The 19,014-nt window shown below is 59.5% G+C and overlaps 1 protein-coding gene across 1 annotated transcript in view; it reads right to left on the bottom strand.

Moving 5' to 3' along the window:
• Window positions 1-19,014, bottom strand: part of STARD8 (StAR related lipid transfer domain containing 8) — a 53,127-nt gene that overhangs the window by 3,334 nt on the left and 30,779 nt on the right. Inside the window, 12 exon segments of the mRNA XM_044437777.1 lie at window positions 582-799; window positions 1,663-1,887; window positions 2,442-2,556; window positions 3,505-3,715; window positions 4,947-5,145; window positions 5,618-5,777; window positions 5,895-6,068; window positions 7,574-8,401; window positions 8,403-8,941; window positions 10,455-10,518; window positions 12,591-12,672; window positions 14,236-14,307. Coding sequence (XP_044293712.1) covers window positions 582-799; window positions 1,663-1,887; window positions 2,442-2,556; window positions 3,505-3,715; window positions 4,947-5,145; window positions 5,618-5,777; window positions 5,895-6,068; window positions 7,574-8,401; window positions 8,403-8,941; window positions 10,455-10,511 — 2,726 coding nt within the window. The 5' untranslated portion in view covers window positions 10,512-10,518; window positions 12,591-12,672; window positions 14,236-14,307.

Here is a 19,014-nt window from a genome sequence, read left to right as displayed (position 1 = left end):
CACAGCAAGAGCAACAAGGTGGCTGCGAAGTGGAACATCGGCCAGCACACTAGGCCACCGCGGGCCAGCATGGGCCACAGCCCCACTGAGAGCCGTGCAAGAGGTGGCAGGGCAGGGCCAGATCCCCGCTGCCAGTCCTGCACAGTCCCCGCCTCTGGAGGAGCACAGGCAGCCACTGCCACACGCTGGAGGGCCTGGAGAAGCCCCATGCCCTTTACCCACGCCTGCGGGAGCTCCCTCTCCGTGAGGCAGGGCGCTGGGAAAAGCAAGGGCAGCCCTCAGGGCTTGGGCTCCTCACTGACTCCTGCTGGCTGCCCTGAGCGTCCTGACCATTGCCCAGCCCAGCTAGTCCAAGCGCTCCTGGTCACAGCAGTCATCCTGGGACCTGCGGAGGACCTGCCTCCCCCCAGAGGGTGCCGCCGAGTCCCAAGGGTTAAAGTATGCATGCACGGCACTGTGGAAAAGGGTTCTGCAGCCCGGGGCTGGTGCCAAACATCGCCGCATCGCGGTTTTCTGAATGGGGAGGGGGTGGCAAGCGGGGGGCTGCTGCAGAGAGGGGCGCCAATCCTCCCGGCCCTCACCGAAGGACGACGAAGTCCCGCCGCGGGTGGGGGCCCATGCTGTCCACCACGTAGTGGTACACCTCAGTGCTCTTGTCCAGGGCCTCGATGACGCTCGCCTGCAGCAGGTCCTCGTCCCACAGGGGCCGCTCCCGCAGCACCCGCTGCAGCACGGCGTGGGGCGGAGCCTCCACCTCGGTGCACACCTTCCACAGGCGCAGGGGGTGCCCGTCCCGCACCTGGGCAGACGAGAGGGCAGAGGCGCTCAGAGCACGGCTGGCTGGCAGCCACTGCGGTGCCATCACAGGGCCTCCCACTGCAATCTCTTCCCCGGATGCCTCGCACAGGCGGCGACACAGCCTCCTCGGGGTGACCCGCACTGCCTTCCGCCACCACACCGACCTTCGGTTTCGATTGGCAAGAGGAGGAGGGGAGCCCCACCCCCTGCACAGGTGAGGGGCGGCAGGCCACGTTCTGGGAAAGAGCGGGTGCAAGCCAGCTTCACCCACCTCCGAGCTCAGTCCCCTCCTCCCCAAACTCCTGTTTGGCCCAGCCCTCCCTCCAGAGACGTTTCTGGCAGGGAGAGGCCATTCCAGGCCGAATCGCAGCGTCACAGAACAGCAGCAGTGCTCAGTGCGGGACTGGCAGCTGAAGCATCCCCCCCGGACGGCTGCCCAGTCGCACTGTGAATGCCGCGAGAGTGGGAGAGCCCACCGCCTCCCCCGCTAGTCGGTTCCACTGCCGACTGCAATAGCCTCAGGGTTCTTTTCCTGATATCTAGCCATAGTCTGGCTCCTGCCCCAGGAACGGGGGGAGGGGGGGTAGAAGAGACGGAAAGAAGGGAGACCGAAGCAGGGGAGAGCAAGACACCCCCACACCTTCCTCCTCCTCGTCCTCCAAACCTGAGTCAAGGAGAAATTTGGCATCCGCCATGCCCTGCTCTGCAAGGGGCACTTCGGGCTGCCCACTGTTGCAAGCTGCTCTCGTGAATCAAGAAATCGCAGCGTGGCATTCCCATGAACCCGCTGACCCTATCTGATACGAATCCCGCTGCACTATCCTTCCAGGCGGAGCCTCCACAGCGAACTGACGGCCCCCTTACCTTCTTGCAGGCAAGCTCTGTGTTCCGGGGGCCGGGCATGCTGATCCAGCCCTTGAAGCGCTCCGAGGACTCCTTCAGCAGTCCCTGGATGCTGCCTTCCAGGCCAGTCTGGAGATCCCGGCCGTCCCCCTGCAGGCTCTGGCTCATCAGCTCGGAGAAGGACAGTGGCCGAGCATCCGCCGCCAGGTAGGAGTTGCAGAGCTGCAGCATCATGTCGTGGGGAATCTGCAAAAGCCAAGCTGAGACGCTTAACCACTGGGCACACGCAGGCCAAGCACCTGCCCAGCAGCAATGGCAGAATTCCCCTGAAAGTCTTGCCTAGATCCACAGCACACCTCAACTCTATTCCAGGCACATCAGTGGGATCTTGGAAAGGGAACAGAGGGCCGGGAAGCAGGATCCAATCAGGGCAACCACAACAGCTCGGCATGGCAGAGGCGAAGGGGCCCTGACAGGCTGAAGCTTTCTGAAACATGTCAAGTTTGTCCTTGCCCAGAGCTGAAGCCTGGCAGAGTTTGGCAGAAATGCAGTGCAAACACGGCAGCCTCCTCGCAGCGTCCATCACTATTTCTGTAAAGTGGGTCCATGCCTCTGAGAAGGAGCGCCCAAAGCTGACGAGGTCTCAGGAGACGAGCCCCAGGCAGGTGCTGCTCACCTGGAACAGCCGCGCACCTTGCTGCCGTGCTGAGGCTGCACAGCTCCTTCCGAGCCGCTTGTTCGCAGAGGGAGCCCTTTCCGGCAGTGCCGCGTATGAAACCAACAGGGCTCGGCCCTCGTACCTGAAACAGTTTCTTGCAGTCTGCAATCATGTGGGAAAGGCCTTGGGTGGCAGCCATGTTTTCATTCAGGTCCTTCTGGTCGGGCTTCCCCATAGTGCCCCGCCTGTGAATCATCCTGCCACGTGGAGAAAGAGGGGTGGGCACATTAGCCACAGCCGCCGGCACGCCTGGTTAGGGCCCTTCGGCACACAGCCAGGAGTCTGTCCTTCCCTGGACAGCTGTGAGAGCAGGGACCTTGGGGCGCCCAGATGTGGTTGGACAGCCACTCCCATGATCGCTGCCACCACCGACCGTGCCGCCTGAGGGGGCCAGGCCCCGCGGAGGCCCAAGGGCATCCAGACTATCCAGGGGCATCCAGACAGCAGAAGGATATTGGAGCGGGAGCCAGCACCAAACCTCTCCTTATTCACAGAAACCGCCCAACCATATTGCCCCTTCCTTTTATCCAGGAGCATCAGGGGCAGCCGCACAAGAGGGCCAGCACAAGCAGCGAGAGCTTCGAACCATTTTCTCAAGCGGGCGGTGGGCAGGGGGCATCCTCGGGGTCAGGCAAAGCAGCGCTGAGCGACGGGAGCAGCCTAGCAGCTTCCCAAGGGAAGGAAGGGTGGGTGCAGCCGGGGGGCACAGCGGAGGCTCCCAACCACCAGCACGTGTCTGGGCTGCCGGAGGCTCTGGCAGGGGACGGCACTGTGCAGTCTGGCCCCTGGCGAGGTCAAATGCGTCTGCATCCACATGCCCAGCGGCCAAGAGCAGAGCTACTGCTCTCCAGCTCCTCCGGACCAGTCTGCCTCAGCATCACAAGAGCAGCTTCCTGACACGGCTGTTACCCCCGCAGAAAAAGGGCTGCTCTTGGCAAGTGGCAGAAGCCGGTCCAGAGCACCCCGCGGGCCGTGCGGGCCCCTTTTCCAACCAGAGAGACCCTTGGGATGTGCCCGTCTCGCGGGTGGCCTGAGTGTCCCTGGCCATGGGCAGGGGCCAGCAGGCAGGAAGGAGGGAGAGGAGGGGGGGCAGTGCGGCTCAGGCCCGTGGCTTTGCACTCGCCACCCCTGCTGGGCGCCCCTACCTTGGGGAAGTGCTCTCCTTCTTGGAGACGTTCAGGTGGAAGAGGGACGGGGCCAGGCACACGGCCAGGTTGCCGGCGGTCATCTGGTTCTCCTTGGCAGAGGCGATGTCGCTGAGGAAGTAGAGCAGTGTCTGCAGCACCTCCCTGTTCTCGTCCGGCATCAGCACGGTGGCTGCCTGCACCGCCGGCAGCCGCTGCTCCCTGGGAACAACTGAGGGACGTGGAGAGTGAGTCCCCGGCAGGGAGCAGCATGGGCCGAGACGCCACAGCAGCAACGATGGCACCCCACAAAACCACCGGACTCCACAACCCACACATCGAATGCAGACTAAACGGTGCTTGCCTGGCACACAGACTTCTGCTTCTGTTCATCGAGCAAAGAGGCAAAGAAATGGCCCCAGCCTGGTCCAAACCAGTCCTGCTCAGCCACCCCAGTGCTGGCTTCTGGGACTGTGCCAGGCCTCCTTTGCATGTGTTGAACATCGAAATTTCATTGCTGAAATTGCAAAGGTTTCTTCCAATGATGCCACCAAGCTGGCAAGCCAGGGAGGGTGTCCGGTAGGGTGGGCAAGCTTGCAGCACTGCACACCTGCAGGGTGGCAGAGGCTCCAGCTTGCCCCCTTCCCCATCCCTCCGGTGTTGCCCTGTTCCCAACAGCAGTAGAACAGACAGCTTGGTGCCAGGTGGGAAATGTCACCGGGAGTATCCTCCAATGTTCCCAGCCAACGTGAGGGCTCCATTCAGCAAGAATTCTGCCCCCTCAGTTGCACGGCAAAAGACGTGACACATGCAGCAATTGAAAGGGGCAAATTCCCCAAGGAGCTGCCTCAAAAGGAGAGAGGCGGAGGCGGCTCAATAGCATTGCCAGACAAGGGGGAGAGGAGCTTCCTTGAGCAGCTTTTTCCCCACAGTTCATCTTCTCTGCCCATGCTAAGCACATTCCAACCATCAAAACCATGCCAGAACACCTCATTTTGCTAACCCTAACCCTACCCTGGTGCAACCCTTAACCCTAATATAGGGCTAAAGTTCCACTGAAAATAGGGCAATCTTGAAAAAGCCTTCCTTGAGAACTTTTTTCTGCACAGCTCATCTTCTCTGTCCATTCAAAACACATTCCAACCATGAAAACCATTCCAGGAGAATGAGGTAAGCTACCCTGAGGTCTTTAAGAAAAAGGATATAAACCTAATAAATGAATAATTTAAAATACGTCCTAGAGAAGGTAAGCAGTCCCGAGTGAAGGAAACACCCCTTTCCAAAATGCTCTGGGCGCAGCTTTTCTATGCGCCAGGGTCCCCCTCCTGCCTCTTGGGTCGTCCTTCGCATGCCCGCCCCCTTCCCGGCTGCACCCGCAGGCAGTCCTCCAAGCCGCGGGAGCCCTTGGGATCCCCAAGTGCTTTGCCTCCTGGCGCTTTCCCCCAGCAGCTCCCTCCACTCACACTGGTAAATCTGCAAGAACGTGTCGGTGAGCTTGCTTGTGAAGACGGGCTCTGGAAGGTCGCGGAAGTACTGCTTCAGCAGGTCGGCCACATCGTATGCAGACTGCCCCTCGTAGTTCACGTGGTCCGGCGAGGTTTCACTCATGTGCCTGAGCGCCTGGATCCGAGACTTCACTCCCGACTTGCGGAAAATGCCAACCTGCGCAAGGGACAAGGCAGGAGAGAGAGCGTGAGGATGATCCCTCCTTTGCCCCACAGATCCCTCTCGGTCAGGGGGCGCCTCGCATGGATCCTGAAGAGGGAGAGCCGAGCTGGGGCACCAGGTGCAGGAGCCGGGCAGCACACCCAGGGGCTTCAGGGCAGCCTTCCCCTGCTTGGTGCCCTACAGATATTTGGCCTTCAGTTGCCCACAGTCTCAGGGCCTATGGCCAGAAATGCTGGGCAATGTAGTCCAGAACACGTGGAGGTCTTTGCAGAGAGAGACTGTTCTTTGCAGTGGCTAGGCGGCCATTTATATCGCATCTGTACACCCTAGCTTAGTCGATTCTCCCTCTCGTTTTTATCTTTGGCTTTTAAAGGCTCTTAACGCTGCCCAAGATCGAGCAGGGATCCAGAAGTGCAGCGTGGGCACAAGACACCAGGAGTGAGCAGGAGTCCGTGGTGGCTCCCACCTGGTCGAGGCACTGACTCCGGATGTAGCGCATGGCCTGCTGGATGCTCTGGGGCAGCGGCTGCCCCGTCCGCTGAACGTTGACAATCGGTGGGACCCCAAAGACCATCTTATCCCTGTAGTCCGGAGTCTTGCTCCTCTTCATGAACTTTGGGATGGTCCTGCCAGAGAAAAGGAGGGTGCTCAGGGGGAGCTTGCATCCTGCCACACAACCGCATCCAGTTCACCCACAGCGTATGTGCTTCGCCGCGCTTTCTCCACCGCCCTTGTTGACTCACCATGCCCAGGACTGCTTGTGGGGGACGGAGTACTTCTCAAGGATGGCTGTGAGGCGAAGGAGGGAGAACTTCTGGAGAAGGTTGAGCTGTGCTGCTGACTGGCGATTAATCTCCAAGGAAGCAGAGGTCAGGCTGGGCCGGTGGGAGTTCTGGAAACTGTGCCAGCGAAGCTTCCTGCGCAGGGGGAGGAGGGGAGCGGGGAGAAAGGGGTGATCGATTTCTCAGCATTCCAATCAGTTTTTCCGCTCAAGCTGGGCCCTTGGGGCAGTTTGCAAATGCAACTGCACGGCAGGGCTGCAAAGGGCACTTTGCACCAGAATAAAGACAGCAGCTACAAAAACACATCATGGTGGGACGGCAGAGGGGCAAACGCTGGAGTGCTGTCCCAGCCGGCATGCTCTTGGTGTGCGTCACTCAAGGGACACCAGCTCCCCACGAAATTCCCACTGCCCGGGACAGGGGATCGCCCATCCATCACCCAGCCCATCCAGAGGGCACCAGGTTGCAGAAGGCTGCAGCAAAAGGGGAACAGCAAAACACATGAAATAAATAGAGGAGGGTGTGTTTCTGCAGCCCCCCGGGCCGCTCCCCTCTCTGTCAGCACCCGTCTTTCTACTCAGGGAGCTGATCGATGGAGGTATCCATCATGTGCTGCTCCCAGACGTGGCCAAAGGGAATGGGCAGAATACCATCCGCAGGCACCAAGCTGTGGAAATAAAATTGGGACCCACTCCGCAGCCTCCTCTTAAAAGCAGAAAGAGCACCCGGCTGTCTTGGAGGGAGGCTGCGGGGAGCAGCAGTTGCGGCGGGGCCATTGCAAGGCACGGCAATTCGGGGCACGCGGTGTCAATTTCCGCTCGCTAGAGGGCACCATGCGCCCAGCCTGGGCTCTGCTGCTGAGCTTTTGCCCGCTGGCCAGGGATGCTCCTTCCCAAGGCATTCCAGGCCACCCACGGTGCTTTCCACCAGCCGCCTGTGGCCATCCTGGCCTCAGCAAGAGATCTCCCTGGGATCCACTGAGGCTCTGGGTTAACGGGGCCAGTCAGCAGGCTGGGGCAGGGCTGCTGCAGTGCGCTCCCTTGCTCTGCAGCGTGGCCGGGAGGCCATGTGCCGTGAGAGGCAGCACGGACGCTTCCACTGTGTCTCCTGCCTCTGGCCCTCCACGCGCAGGGGAAGCGTGGCGGGAGCGAAGCAGGAAGACCTGGCTCAGGGGCTCTGCCCAAACCTGGCCTGGGGGGCTCCCTGGCCTCCCCTATCTGTCTGGCCGGATCAGCAACAGGTAATTTGAACCCCAAGTTTAAAAACAGGAGGTAAGCCAGGCCTGCCTGGGCCGCACTGAATTCCGCCCTTGCCTTACCTCTGCAAATGGCAGGATATTGGGGGCAAGGGGTGTCGCCGAAATGACATACGTGTTCTGCTGGAAAGCACAGCTGTTACCCGGGGAATGTCTCCTGCAAATGCTGCCGCACACGCTATGACCACCAGCCGGACTTAAAGGGCTCTCGTGCTCTGAACACGATGCCCAGGCACACCTGGAGGGGCCGTCTCGACCGCCGGGGATACCACAGGTTTGGGGAGGGCATGGCCCAGCATCCCTGTGGGGAGCAGCCTTCAGTCTCCAGGCAGAGCACTGGTCATTCGAGAGGTGCCTCCTCCCAGCCCCCCACGCCCCCCGCTACCTGCACGGCCGCGTGAGGGAGGCCCCCACACCAGAGTCCCTCCGTTCTCTCATCTCCACATCCTCTGCCTCGTTCAGAGAGTTGGCGGTGCTGTCGAAGTCGCTGGCGGAGGTGCCGATGTCGGACACGGACTGCTGCTCAAAGTTGAGGTGGGCAGGTTCTCCTCCGGAGTCAGTCTCCTCCTCCTCCTCCTCCCCTGCTTCGTCCCCGAGCACCTCCCCATCCAGCTCCAGCCCAATGGCGCTGGACCAGAGCTCCACCTTCTGCTGCAGCCCCCAGACGTGCTGCAGGATGTCGTCCAGGTCCCCATAAGTCTCGCCCCGGTCCGTGCCGGGGAGGTTGTTGCCGCTGCCAAATTCTGGCACGTTGTCGTAGAGGCTGGTGCTGCTGCCTGTGGAGCTGCAGGACAGCCTCCTCCGGCGGAAGGCCAAGGGCTGTGTGGATGGGGGGTCCACGCTGCCACCCAGGCCGGCCCCCGCAGCCTGGAGTCCCGTGGCTGTGCTGCTCAGCGTCCAGTCTGCCAAGCAGCTGTGCTCGAGGGGGCACAGGCTTTCGATGGAGAGCGATTTGGGGAAAGTGCCTGGCTTGTAGTCCCTGGGGATGTGGAACAAGCAATCCCGTTTCAGTGGGTCCTGGTAGCCCAGCCCTCCAGGCTGCCGGCCAGTGCCTCTCCCCAGGGCTGCCTCGTAGTCTTCCAGATACATCCCGCCACTCGGGGGCTGACACTGCAGCTTGTTCTCGGCTGACATCAGAGCTTGGGCAGTCCAATACCCCTCTGAGAGAAGAACGCTATTGCCATGGGAAGACGAGGGGGGGGGCCCACGCTGGCGGAGGCCCCTTCCCCCTCGTGGAGTCCTCAGCATCGTTGGAGGAGCTCCCCCGGGGCCGGGCCTCTGCCCCACCTGCCTCTTTGGCTTTAGCAGAGTCCCCCTTCTCCTTGTCTTTCCTCCTCAGAGACTCGATCCTCCTGAGGAAGCTCCGTGTCCGCCGTTTCTTGGGTTTCTCCTTGATGCTCCTGCCCAGGTCTGGAGATGGGCTGGCTGGCGAGGGGTCACTCAAGCTTGGGATGGAGCTGGCCAGGGTCAGGGAGTTCTCTGGGGAGGACGGGCCATGTGGGGCAGCCACAGCTGCCACAGTCCCCGCTGTACTACCCGTGCTGGCGCTGCTGTGCAGGGATGCCACCTCCAGGTCAGCGCCAAGGTCCGTGAGGATGCTCTCCTGGCTGGAGCCCTTCCTCGGGGTGGCCCCTTTCTCCAGGCTGTGGGAGAGGAAGTCGTCCGAGCTGATCCGGGACCACCTCTTGCTGTCCCTCTGGAAGGCCCACCGGTCACTGATGGCACAGAAGTCTTCATCTTCTGAGTCTTCATTCTAGCCGAATACAGAAACCGCAGGGGCAGTCAGCAGCCCAGGAGCCCTACCATGCACATGTGAACAGGGCACGGGCCAGGTGGAGGCGGGCCCTGTTCACACGTCCCTTTTGGAGCGCATGGCAGAGCGGGCGGAACCCGCCAGTGCCGGACGGGGCCGGGCCAACGCCGGGCACTGACCAGCCAAGCCCACTCGCTGTCGCCCTTTGGCAGCGCGGCTTCGGGGCAGCAGCTGGACTCCCACTCAGAGGAGCTGCTGCTTCCGAGGGTCGGAGCCTATTTCCTGTGGGGACGCATGCAGGGGGCACGGCAGGAGAGCTGCTGGGGCCGGTGCCTAACTGGACTTGCACAAAACACCCTCTCGCGTTAGCACTGGAGGCCCCAGTGGAGGGGAGCATGGTATGCTTGCCCCGAGTGAGGGCAGAAGGGGTGGAGACGGTGCAGAGCGAGGGCGGGAGGAGAGGGTGGCCGGAGGGAGGCACGCAGGGCGGCCATGAGGGGCTTCCAGGGCCCGTGGTGGAGGGGGGTGCCAGCACTTGGCCGGGGGCAGTGCTATTCACACGGGGGGGAGGTGCCCTGCTCCCTTTAACTGGGCACACCGGGTCTGCGGCTGCAACACTGGCATGCAAAGCACATGCCTGACCCTTGTGAGGAAGCACCAGCCAAAGGGAGCAGACCCTCCCAGAAGCCGGCCCGGGGTGGGCTGCGGGCGGAGGGGCGCAGGAGAGCAGAAAGCTCTGCGCTTGGCTACCCCGTTCAGCTGAACGGAAGCCCTCTGAAGAAAGCTTTGCTCTGGCCCAGGGGCCCGAAAGGGCCACCCCCACAGATCCCTTGCCGTCACCACACCGTGTTTCATGGCAATGGCCCTCCCACTGGAGGCTGGCCAAGCTTTTCGTCTTGCAGAAGCCCATCCCATCCCCGTCCCTCCACGGAAGCACCAGGGCCATGCTCTGAGCTGGCTTCTGGGACAGAAAAATGGTGGGCAGCAGGCACTCAGCGAGCACCGTGGGGACCAGCAGAGGCAAAACTCTGTGGGAAGCAGCCAAACTGCCCTGCTCCTCTGCCCCTGCGAAGGAGCAGCAAGCGTGAGCTTGGACAGTGCCGGGCTGCATCTTACACTTTTGCATTGTCTCCTAACAAAGGCAGATGGCCGCAGCAACACGGCATCAAGACAGCTCCAAACTGGGGCATCTCTGCAGAATCGCTGAACACGCCGGGAAAGGGGAGTGCAGGAGACCGACTGGGGCCCTATTAAGACAGGCTTCCTGGTTTCCCACTGCCACTTGCTGCAGAGGCCACGACTTAGCCCTGTGGACTGCCTGCTGGCTCCGGAGCATTCTGCCCTCCTGAGATGCAGCGGGGAGGCAGGCCCCAGGCAGGGAATCCTGCAGGACAGGGAGCCTGGGAGGATGAGGGCGGTGAGGCCTGGATTCCTACAGATGCTTCTCCGCCCGCCGCACGTGGGGCTGCGTCTCCCCCATCGCCACCCTCGCCCCTGCGGGGCCACCACGTACCTGCTTCCGCTGAAAGTGCACTTCCAGCTTCATCGAGGCACACGAGTTCAGGGTCATGAGCCTCCTGCGAGCAAACAAGAGGCACTTTTGTCTGACTCTGCTGTCCCAGCGCAGCTGCCACTGGCCAGGCTATTTAAAGCAAGCGGCACTTGTTTCAGCCACTGTCGCTCGCCACGCAAACAGCTGGGGATTGAGTGGCCTTGCCGGGCTGTGGGGCCCCGAGCCGCTTTGGGGTGGGGGGGGCAGGCTCAGGCTAGCAGCTCAAGCCACTCGACCTCGCCCGAGACCTGAGGACTTTCATCTCCCGCCAGCGACCGCTCCCACGTCCCACACCCAGCGAGGGGCTCTCCCGCCACAGCGCCACTAAAGGCACGCTCCCGGGCCAGCTGGCGAGGGGCTCCGATCACGGGCAGCACATCCGCCTCCTTCTGAGCTCATCAGTTCACCCCAGGAGGCCAAAGACTCGGGAGCCTGGAGAGAAACTCCGGGGCGCTGGGCCAAGCCCTCTGCCTCCCAAATCGCCCCCGGGCAGGTTCTCACACTGCCGCCTTGCAGAGAAGGTGAGGCACACTGTGAAGGCCACGCCGGTGTATCAAGCCAACCAAAATGGCACAAGACACGTGCAAGCCTCCGAGATCCCCAGACCGCTCTGCCAGGGGAGGTGCCACAAGGCGCAGGGGCTGCAGGGGGCACGGGAGGGACTATGCACAAAAAGGGGCCGCGGTGCCGGCAGAGTCTGAGTCCCGAAACGACCCGGGGTGGGGGAGGGCTCTGGGGACCTTCAAGATGGACTCTGGGCGACACGGAGACACGTCTCCTGCGTGAAACGGGCATCGGCGCCATCCTGAGCACAGGACGCCGGAGCAAGCCAGGAGCCTGCGTGGGCCCCCGGCCCCTCCTTTTCCTGCCACAGCTCCCCGTCAGACCGCTTGGCCCCCCTTGTGTCCCTGCTGGCTTCTTCCCTGCAGATGAGAGCTCTTTGCTCTCACCTCTGCTGTCCGCAAAGGGTGGGGGCACTGGAGTTATGCTCCTTTTGTGGGGGGTGGCTTGTCAGGCACCAAGAGTGAGCCTGGGGCCAGCACCCCATCCCTAAGGAAGGGAAAATAGTCCAACATGGACTGAGCATGAACCACGAGCCCAGAATGCTGGAGGGAATGGAATCGAACCTCCTGGAAAAGGGCCTGGCTGGCTGGCTCCTCCAACAGCAGCAGCCCACACGGCAATACTTCTGCTGCAGGAGGAGGAAGGAGCTGCGCCCTTGAAGGGGCAGCCTGCGTGGAAGGGCAGGCAGAGAGGAACTGGCACCCTTGGCCTGCCGGGAGGCACATGACCTGCTCGCCTGTTATTAACTTGCTCAGAGCAGCTGACTTAAACCGCTTTGACACTGAGCTGACAGTAGCTTAAGCCCCATTCAGTCTCCCCTTTCTCTGAGATTCTGGGCAATTTGATAACCGTTTCCCTGAGGAAGTCCATAATCTAAATGGAAACAAGCAGCAAGCAGGGAGGTAGAAAAGCGGGGTGGATTAAGTGTTCCAAAGCGGCTCAATTAAATCGCTGTGGGGCTCCGTTGAGGGACTCTCGCTTGCTGGCAAGCTCGCGTGCAGAACCGGCCACAGAGGGTCTCGGGCCATCCGCAGAACAGGGGGGGCAGCGAGCACGGCTCCACGCAGGTGGAGGCTCTGCCAGCAGAAGGACCACGGCTCCAGCTCTGGTCTCCCCAGTTTCAAAAGAGCTAGCAGGGCGCTCCCGACCACTTGGAGGAGGTCAGGTGGAGTGGGAGGCTCTGATTCTGCTTGCCCTGAATTTGAACTCCGGCTCACCCAGCCCAGCCAGAACTGTTCGCTCCGGCTGGCTGCAGTTCCTCCAAGCCCGTCCCAGCCCTGAGGTGGGACCTGAAGGGACAATGCAGGGAGAACTCCCTGGCCCGGGTTGACAGATTCTGCTCCGTGCTTCCTGCTGCCCACTGCCCATGGGGTCTAGGGGCAACTGGACGTCCGCCAGAGGAATTTACACTGATTGCAGAATCCGGATGCTTCGGTGCAGAATCTGGGCGGTGCCCTGCCCTGCCCGCCAAAGAATCTCTCTCTCCCCTTTGGCCTGCATTGATGAATATGCATGAATCAAAATGCAAATAACCTGCAGAGGGATTTAAGGGAATCCTGGTCCAAAAGGCGGTGGTCCTTCTTCACAGCGGCGATGTCAAGAGGGAACAGCGACTCTGAGGACGGGAAGAGGGAAAGGAAGGGCAGAGGCATGTCATCAGGTCAGGAGGGAGGGCCAGCTCCTGCGTGCGGATGGTGCATGAGCCGGCTGCAAGCAGGGCCCCCTCGCCCACCGGAGCAGCCGAAATGCCCCTGCGCGGCCCACGTCCGTTCAGCGGCACCCCACCCCCAGGGCAGCCTGCCATTCCGGGACCGCTGCAGGCTCAGAAACGGGCCTTCAGCATCCAGTTCCCATTTCCCATAAAGCGATTTTTCTAGCCTTTACGGCCATGTGTCAAGATATGTGAGCAACTGGTGGAAATTGCAAACTGGTGAAAGTCTGGCTCAGGTATTGCTTCCAAAGTGGACAGAGGTGCTGTGTGCACACTTCAGAAGAAGAGTAATAAAAACCATGTTAAAAATCAGTTGCAGCAAGTGGCCCTTCCAAAATATGACCTGGTTTAAAAGGAAACATGGGAACAACACGAACAAACATGGGGAAGCCAGTGTGGCTTGACGGCCACCGCGGGGACCCGCGAGGTGCAAGTTCCGCCTTGGCCGTGGAGCTCCCTGGTGGTCTTTGGGCCAGCCCCCCCCTCTTTTCCTAGCCTACCTCACAGGGCTGTTGCTGTGGGGAACCGGAGGAAGCCTGAGCTATCCACCTTGGGTTCCTCGCACTAAGAATGCAAAGTAACTTAAAACATGTTGAGTAGAAGAAAGAACTGCTGAGAGAAATAGCAGTCGGCCATTTCATCTTACAGTAAGATGCCTCCACAAGTCGAGGAAAGCATCTGACGCCAAATGCTAAGCAAGATTAATGGCATGAGCCAAGGCCTGCGTTTGTGACCGAGAGCTGAATCGGTGCTGCCGCGTGTTCAGTGCTCAAATTTCTCATCACCCCGAGAAACACGGTCCTGCCCAGCAGCTGCCAGCCTTTTGTTCCTCCCCTCAGTCTGCAGCTTTAAAATCCCAGGGAAACGTCCTTCCTTCGAGCAACATTCTCTCTCCTGCGGTGGAAAAGGTTGTGGGGCAGCGTGTGCGGAGCAGCAGGATGAGGTGTCCTGGGGGCAGGAGATGAATTCCCCCCCCACATCTAGGGCAGCTCTGGGCCCCTTCCCTTGACTTCTTTCCAGGCAAAACACCCCCCTCCTGGTAGCAACCTTTGGCCCCGGGGCCAAGTCCCAGGCAGGCAGGCAGGGGGCCCCTTCCCAGCAGGATGAGCAGCTGCCGGTCTAGCGCTCCCACATGAGGAGGCTCATCTGCCTGGAGTTCCCAGCATCCCCTGCAGCCAGGCATCTTGGGCAAAGTGGACCCCTGCAGAGGAGAAGTTCAGGGACGCAAAACAGCCGATAGCACAGGCAGGTGAAGAGGGCCTGATCCAGGCGGACATCCTGCGTTCCTGCCAGGCGTCCCCGGCTGGCCCTGCAGGTGCCTGATCGCCTTGGAGGAAGGCTGCCAGCGCGGCGCGAGGAGCCATCCGAGAGGAACGCCGCAGCCACTCTTTGGCGTGACTGCGATCCACTCGCTCCTGCTCGCCATTCGCACCGTGCTCGGCCGGCCCCGAGGAAAGGCCTCCTTACCTTCATAGAGCTGTGCATATTGCGGAAAGCCAGCCGCACGCAGCCAATCGCATGCTTTCTTGGCTTCGGCCTCTGCAAGGAAGAGAAGGAGCAGAGATCAGGAGACGAGAAATATACTGAACCTGCAGTCCTTGTGCTTGCCAAGGGCCCTCGACGAGAAACACTTACATAGCGGCTGGCCTGAGCCAGCCCTCCCATCGAGCCTCCTCTGGGCTGTGGAGGGAAGGGACTCCTTTCCAACGTCCTGGGCATTCTTGTGAGGAGTGCAAGAATGTGTGCCTGCAGTGAGCACGGCACGGCTTTTGCTTCTTCCTCTTCATGCCGGTGGGGGAAGAGGGCCTGGGGCCACAGGACTTGGGAAGGAGGGCCAGCTCCCCCGGCACTTCCCTCCCAGGGCAAAGCGCAACTTCAGGAGTGCTTTTGTCGGGACCACAGTGCAGAGAGGCTGAAACCACAGTTCCCTGTTCGCCACGATGTAGATCCTGAATCCCCTTCCGAGTGGCAGTTGTTCAAAAGCAAAATAGCCCTCACTCAGTCAGATATGTCAACACATACAATACATTGCTTGGTTTAGCTTTCTGCATCCAAACGGGAGGGCTGCCCTTGCACCCCCGCCCCCCTCCCATATTTGAGGTGCTATGAACTGTCAGTGGGACCAGATTCTCCTTGGATCGTCCCTGGCTTCTCATCCAGCCCTTTTGCAACTGGGAAAGGAGGGAAAGGTCCACTTGGCCTTGTGTTTCTAAAAGTGGGAGCAACGCTTCCTAGCCAGTGCTTGGCCAAACACAAGAAGAGACGTTCTCGGGTCATTTGTGGCTCAAGCACATGCAAAGTGTGCTTCAGCCAGGGCACAAGCGTGAGTGCACATCCCACGACCGCATCCACTCTGCACAGCAACTGAAGTGTGGCACATGGGCCGTGTCATTCCAAGCGCAGGGGCCTTACAGTGCTCGCCTGAGGCCCGCAGGGACGCGGAGAGGCGGCTGGCCTTTGCCTAGGCTCTGCGTGATTCCTGGCCAAGGAAACCGGGGCACCCAAGCACCGGCCTGAACACCACGCAGTCACATCTCAAAGGAAAAGTGGCAGGGCTGCACAAGGGGGGGGGGGGGAGGAGGCGGCCTTCGCCAACACCGTCTGCCCAAGGCCTGCAAGAACTAAGCCCGTTCCCATCCGCACGGCCCTCTCCCACGTACACGCAGGTCTGCATGCGTGCGTGCACTCCTCCTGTTTGCCAGCCTCTCTGATTCAAGGGAGCATTAAGGTGCTTAGAGCCCTGCCCCATGAGCCGGAGCCCTGAAATCTGGCAGCAGACCAGTCCAAGGCCCCTCTGTTTCTAGAAGCATCTGCACACGAGATAAGTTGGCTTCCTCCACATCCTTTCAATACGCCCTTGATTTTCTTCAGCAATGTCTTAGCTACGCCCTGGATCAACGAGCGGCTCGTTGCCAGAGAGCACCGACCTTGCTGTGAGCCCGAGCCGCCCCTGACCCGCTCGCATGCCGTGCCAAGAATCCCTTTATCCGGACCACCGGCAGAAGCGCCTCCATTTCTGCCCCATCTTTTTATTCAGCAGAAGACCAGTGTCAGCAAGAGGGCTATCCAAGCCAAGGCAAATAAATACGCGCAGGACCGTTTCTCTCTGAGCGCCAGCCATGCTGTGGGAACCAGGCTCACCCATGCAGGAAGGCGGGGTGTGCGGCGAATATGGCTTCGCCGCAGAACTGAAGCTGGCAGGTCCGATCTGCCATCTGCGCCACCTCATGGGAGTCGTAGACGCGCCAACGTGGGCTGCAATGGCGTCTTGCTGGGCAACCGCTCCCGTGCCGGCATCCAGGGGAGGCGTGAGGGAGAGGGGGGATCCAGAGAGGCTGCTGCAGATGCGGCCAGGTTCTCTAGGCTGCTCTCCAGAGGAGCACGGAGCACGGGGAGCGCCCGCTGGGTGGGCCTGGGATCCTGGCGAACTCCGCTTCACATGAGCGCGGGGAATGTGAGCTCAGCGCAGGGCATTTCCTTCCTTCCCGATGTTCCCAGAGCACTGAATGCGGGGCCGGAAAAGAGGGCGGGCCCTGCCTTTCCCTCTGGCCTGTCGGAACAGGGTTTGCTTTTGTATCAAGGTCTTCAGCCACCGTGGTTGCGAACACAAACGAGAGAGCATTTGGGGCAGGGCAAGTGGACACCCACCTCAGAGCGTTGTCCAAGCCAGGCACCTGCAAGAGCTCTTTTGCCCCCAAAGGAGTTATGGGTGCAGCCCGAAGCCTGGCCCTTTTCCCCTCCCCACCGCCAGCTGCTCAAGGGCAAGCATTTCACTGTTTTTGTTGCAGCATGGTACAAATGTATCAGAGCACAGCAGGCAAAGTGCCACATAATCCCAATATAAACACAACATCAAGTGGGATTGGCCACTGGTCCTCCTTTATGTGCCATTTTCAGACTAGTTTCACAGATCTGCCAATAACCAGTTAGAGGCAGCGGTTATTGTGATTTCTAGTGCTTAGCTCTTGCTGTTCTTGCAAACAAATCCCATCTTAACTCCAAAGCCTTGCATTTTACACCGTTTTGAAATTGCGACTGACTTGGTGGTAATTTCCCTTTGTCTGGCTGATCTGGAAACCAAGTGCTGGTGCCGCCAAATTCGAGCACTTCCCAGTTTAATTCCGACAGAGCAGCAGTTGTGACTTGTGGAATCGGAAGTCCTTTCCTGCACCACTTGCTTGCCACCCCCACAAGCAAGGAAAAAATGCTGCATCAGAATCTCGCAGTGTGCAAATTCCTGCGCGAGGAAATTTTGCAAAGTCCACTCTCCCGTGGAAATGCATCTTCCCGTTCATAAGCAAGGTTTGCACAGAACACAGGATGGGTGCCTTGGACAGAGAAACAGAGCGCTATGCTTTTGGCTCATTCCACAGCAACTTAGATTCTTCCCTTTCTGATTATGGGTCAGAGCCGTGAAGGTGTGGGAAGGCGGAATTGCACAGCTCAACCGCTTCTGCTCCAATTCACAAAGGTTACGTTTTCCCATTTACTTACTTTATTATTTTTTTCTACCTGTGGTCCGAGACCACCTTTGAATGCCACAGCCTTCCTCAAGTGGCTTTAAAAAGCAAAAGCAAATCAAACTCTTCGAGCACCTAAGGGGGGAAATCCCTCACAGGTGAGTTGTCTCTTTGTTAGCATAAAGCAAAGTGCCAGAAGATGTGACACAGAAGTGTGCAAATATCTGTGGCACTTTGCGTGGGCCAAATAACTGAATATAAAAACAGTGCATTTCAGTATCAGTGCTCAAAGCACCTTATAGAAGCAATTGTAAAAGAACGTGCTTAGAATAAGGTGAATAGATGGCAACAGTCATCACGTGCTTATAATGTCATCCATCCCTGTTATTAAAGAATAGGTGCCAAGCCTGGCAATAGGCTAGGCTTCCCCAAAGGCTGGCAACTCTGTCTGCTCACTGCAAAGAGGCTGAGCCCTAAAAGACGTTCCTCCACTCCCAGGAACCACACAGATGTTGAAACAAGGGGAGGCATAATCCCCCTGCTGTGCCAAACCAGTCTGACAAAGTGCTCCATTATTTCTAGCCCGTTTATTTTGGCTGGAGCCTGTGAACTGAAGGGTCCGGTCCCTGCCTGCATGCAGGTGCCCACCTGTGTGCCAGAGGAGGAGAGGCTGCAGGGCGGTGGCTTAGCCCTGTCCCTCTCTGCGAGGAAGAACACTCCGTTCCAACCTATGCATGCAGGGCAAAGATGTTGTTTGGGACCCGCAAGTGCCTGGGCGGGACACGTGTGCAAAGCACCTTCCCTGCCTCACAAGGGTCCGCCCTGCACCGCGTGCTCCTCCTCATCTGCTCTGCACCGGCTGGAGCGCAGGGCTGTAGGAAAAGGCACCAAGAGGGTTAGCAGGCCGGGAGTCCGCCCAGCCTCTTCTCAAAGCATCAGCATCCCCAGCCCCGAGGGCCAAGGCGGACTCCTCAGTTCCTCATCCAAAATGCCCGCTCAGCCGTCAGTGTGCAAAAAAGAAACCCCGTCAGAGCGTTGCCTGGCTGTCGCCTTGAGGAACGAGGGGAAAGGAAGCTGGGCCAGGGGGAGTGAGCACGTGGGCAGGCGTTCGTGGCCTTGCTCGCGCAGCACGGGCCACGGCCGCGGCGGCTCTTTCCACTGGGTCTCAGGTGATCGGACAAAAGGGAGCGGAAGCTGTTCTCCGGCCCAAGAGCACCGATGTCTCCTGTTTGGTGTGTGCAATATGCACGCTAGAAATTGCCAACGGATCCTCTGTGCCAGCCGGGACACTGGCAAATCCCCTCGCAGGGGACTGGGCCGGCCATTTATTGAAACAGTTGTCTGGAAAGGTTAGCCCCTCCCCGGCCCTCGCCTTGAATTTACTCATATTTTCCTTTTAAAGCATTCCTCCTTAGCACATGTCACACGGTCTGTGTTCTTAGACTGCTTTTACATGTCTTATGCAGCTAGTTTCTCTTTTTGTCTTTTAACTGGCTATGAGCCTTCCTGAACGGCCTATAAACATTTTGCTTATAAACAAAAATGACATTTGCGAATCTGAAGATGTCATGCAAGCCAAGCTGGTGGACAATGTATCTGATTTCTATCTCAGTCAGATATTTATATCGCAATCAGTTCAGATTTAAACACTACTGAGCTAATGTGGATAAAAGGTACAGGCAGGAATCCGCTCTGCTTTGTGCCATAAGTAACCCTGTTTAAGTTGTGCCAACACAGCAAACAGGAACAGAGGAACAATCATTCAGCGGGGACTTCAAAAAAGCAA

The sequence above is a fragment of the Varanus komodoensis genome, unplaced genomic scaffold (genome assembly GCF_004798865.1).
Source record: "Varanus komodoensis strain SLA01 unplaced genomic scaffold, ASM479886v1 scaffold31, whole genome shotgun sequence".
NCBI lineage: Eukaryota > Metazoa > Chordata > Lepidosauria > Squamata > Varanidae > Varanus > Varanus komodoensis.
Note: the sequence above shows the minus strand (reverse complement) of the source record. Positions and strands in the feature narration are given on the sequence as shown.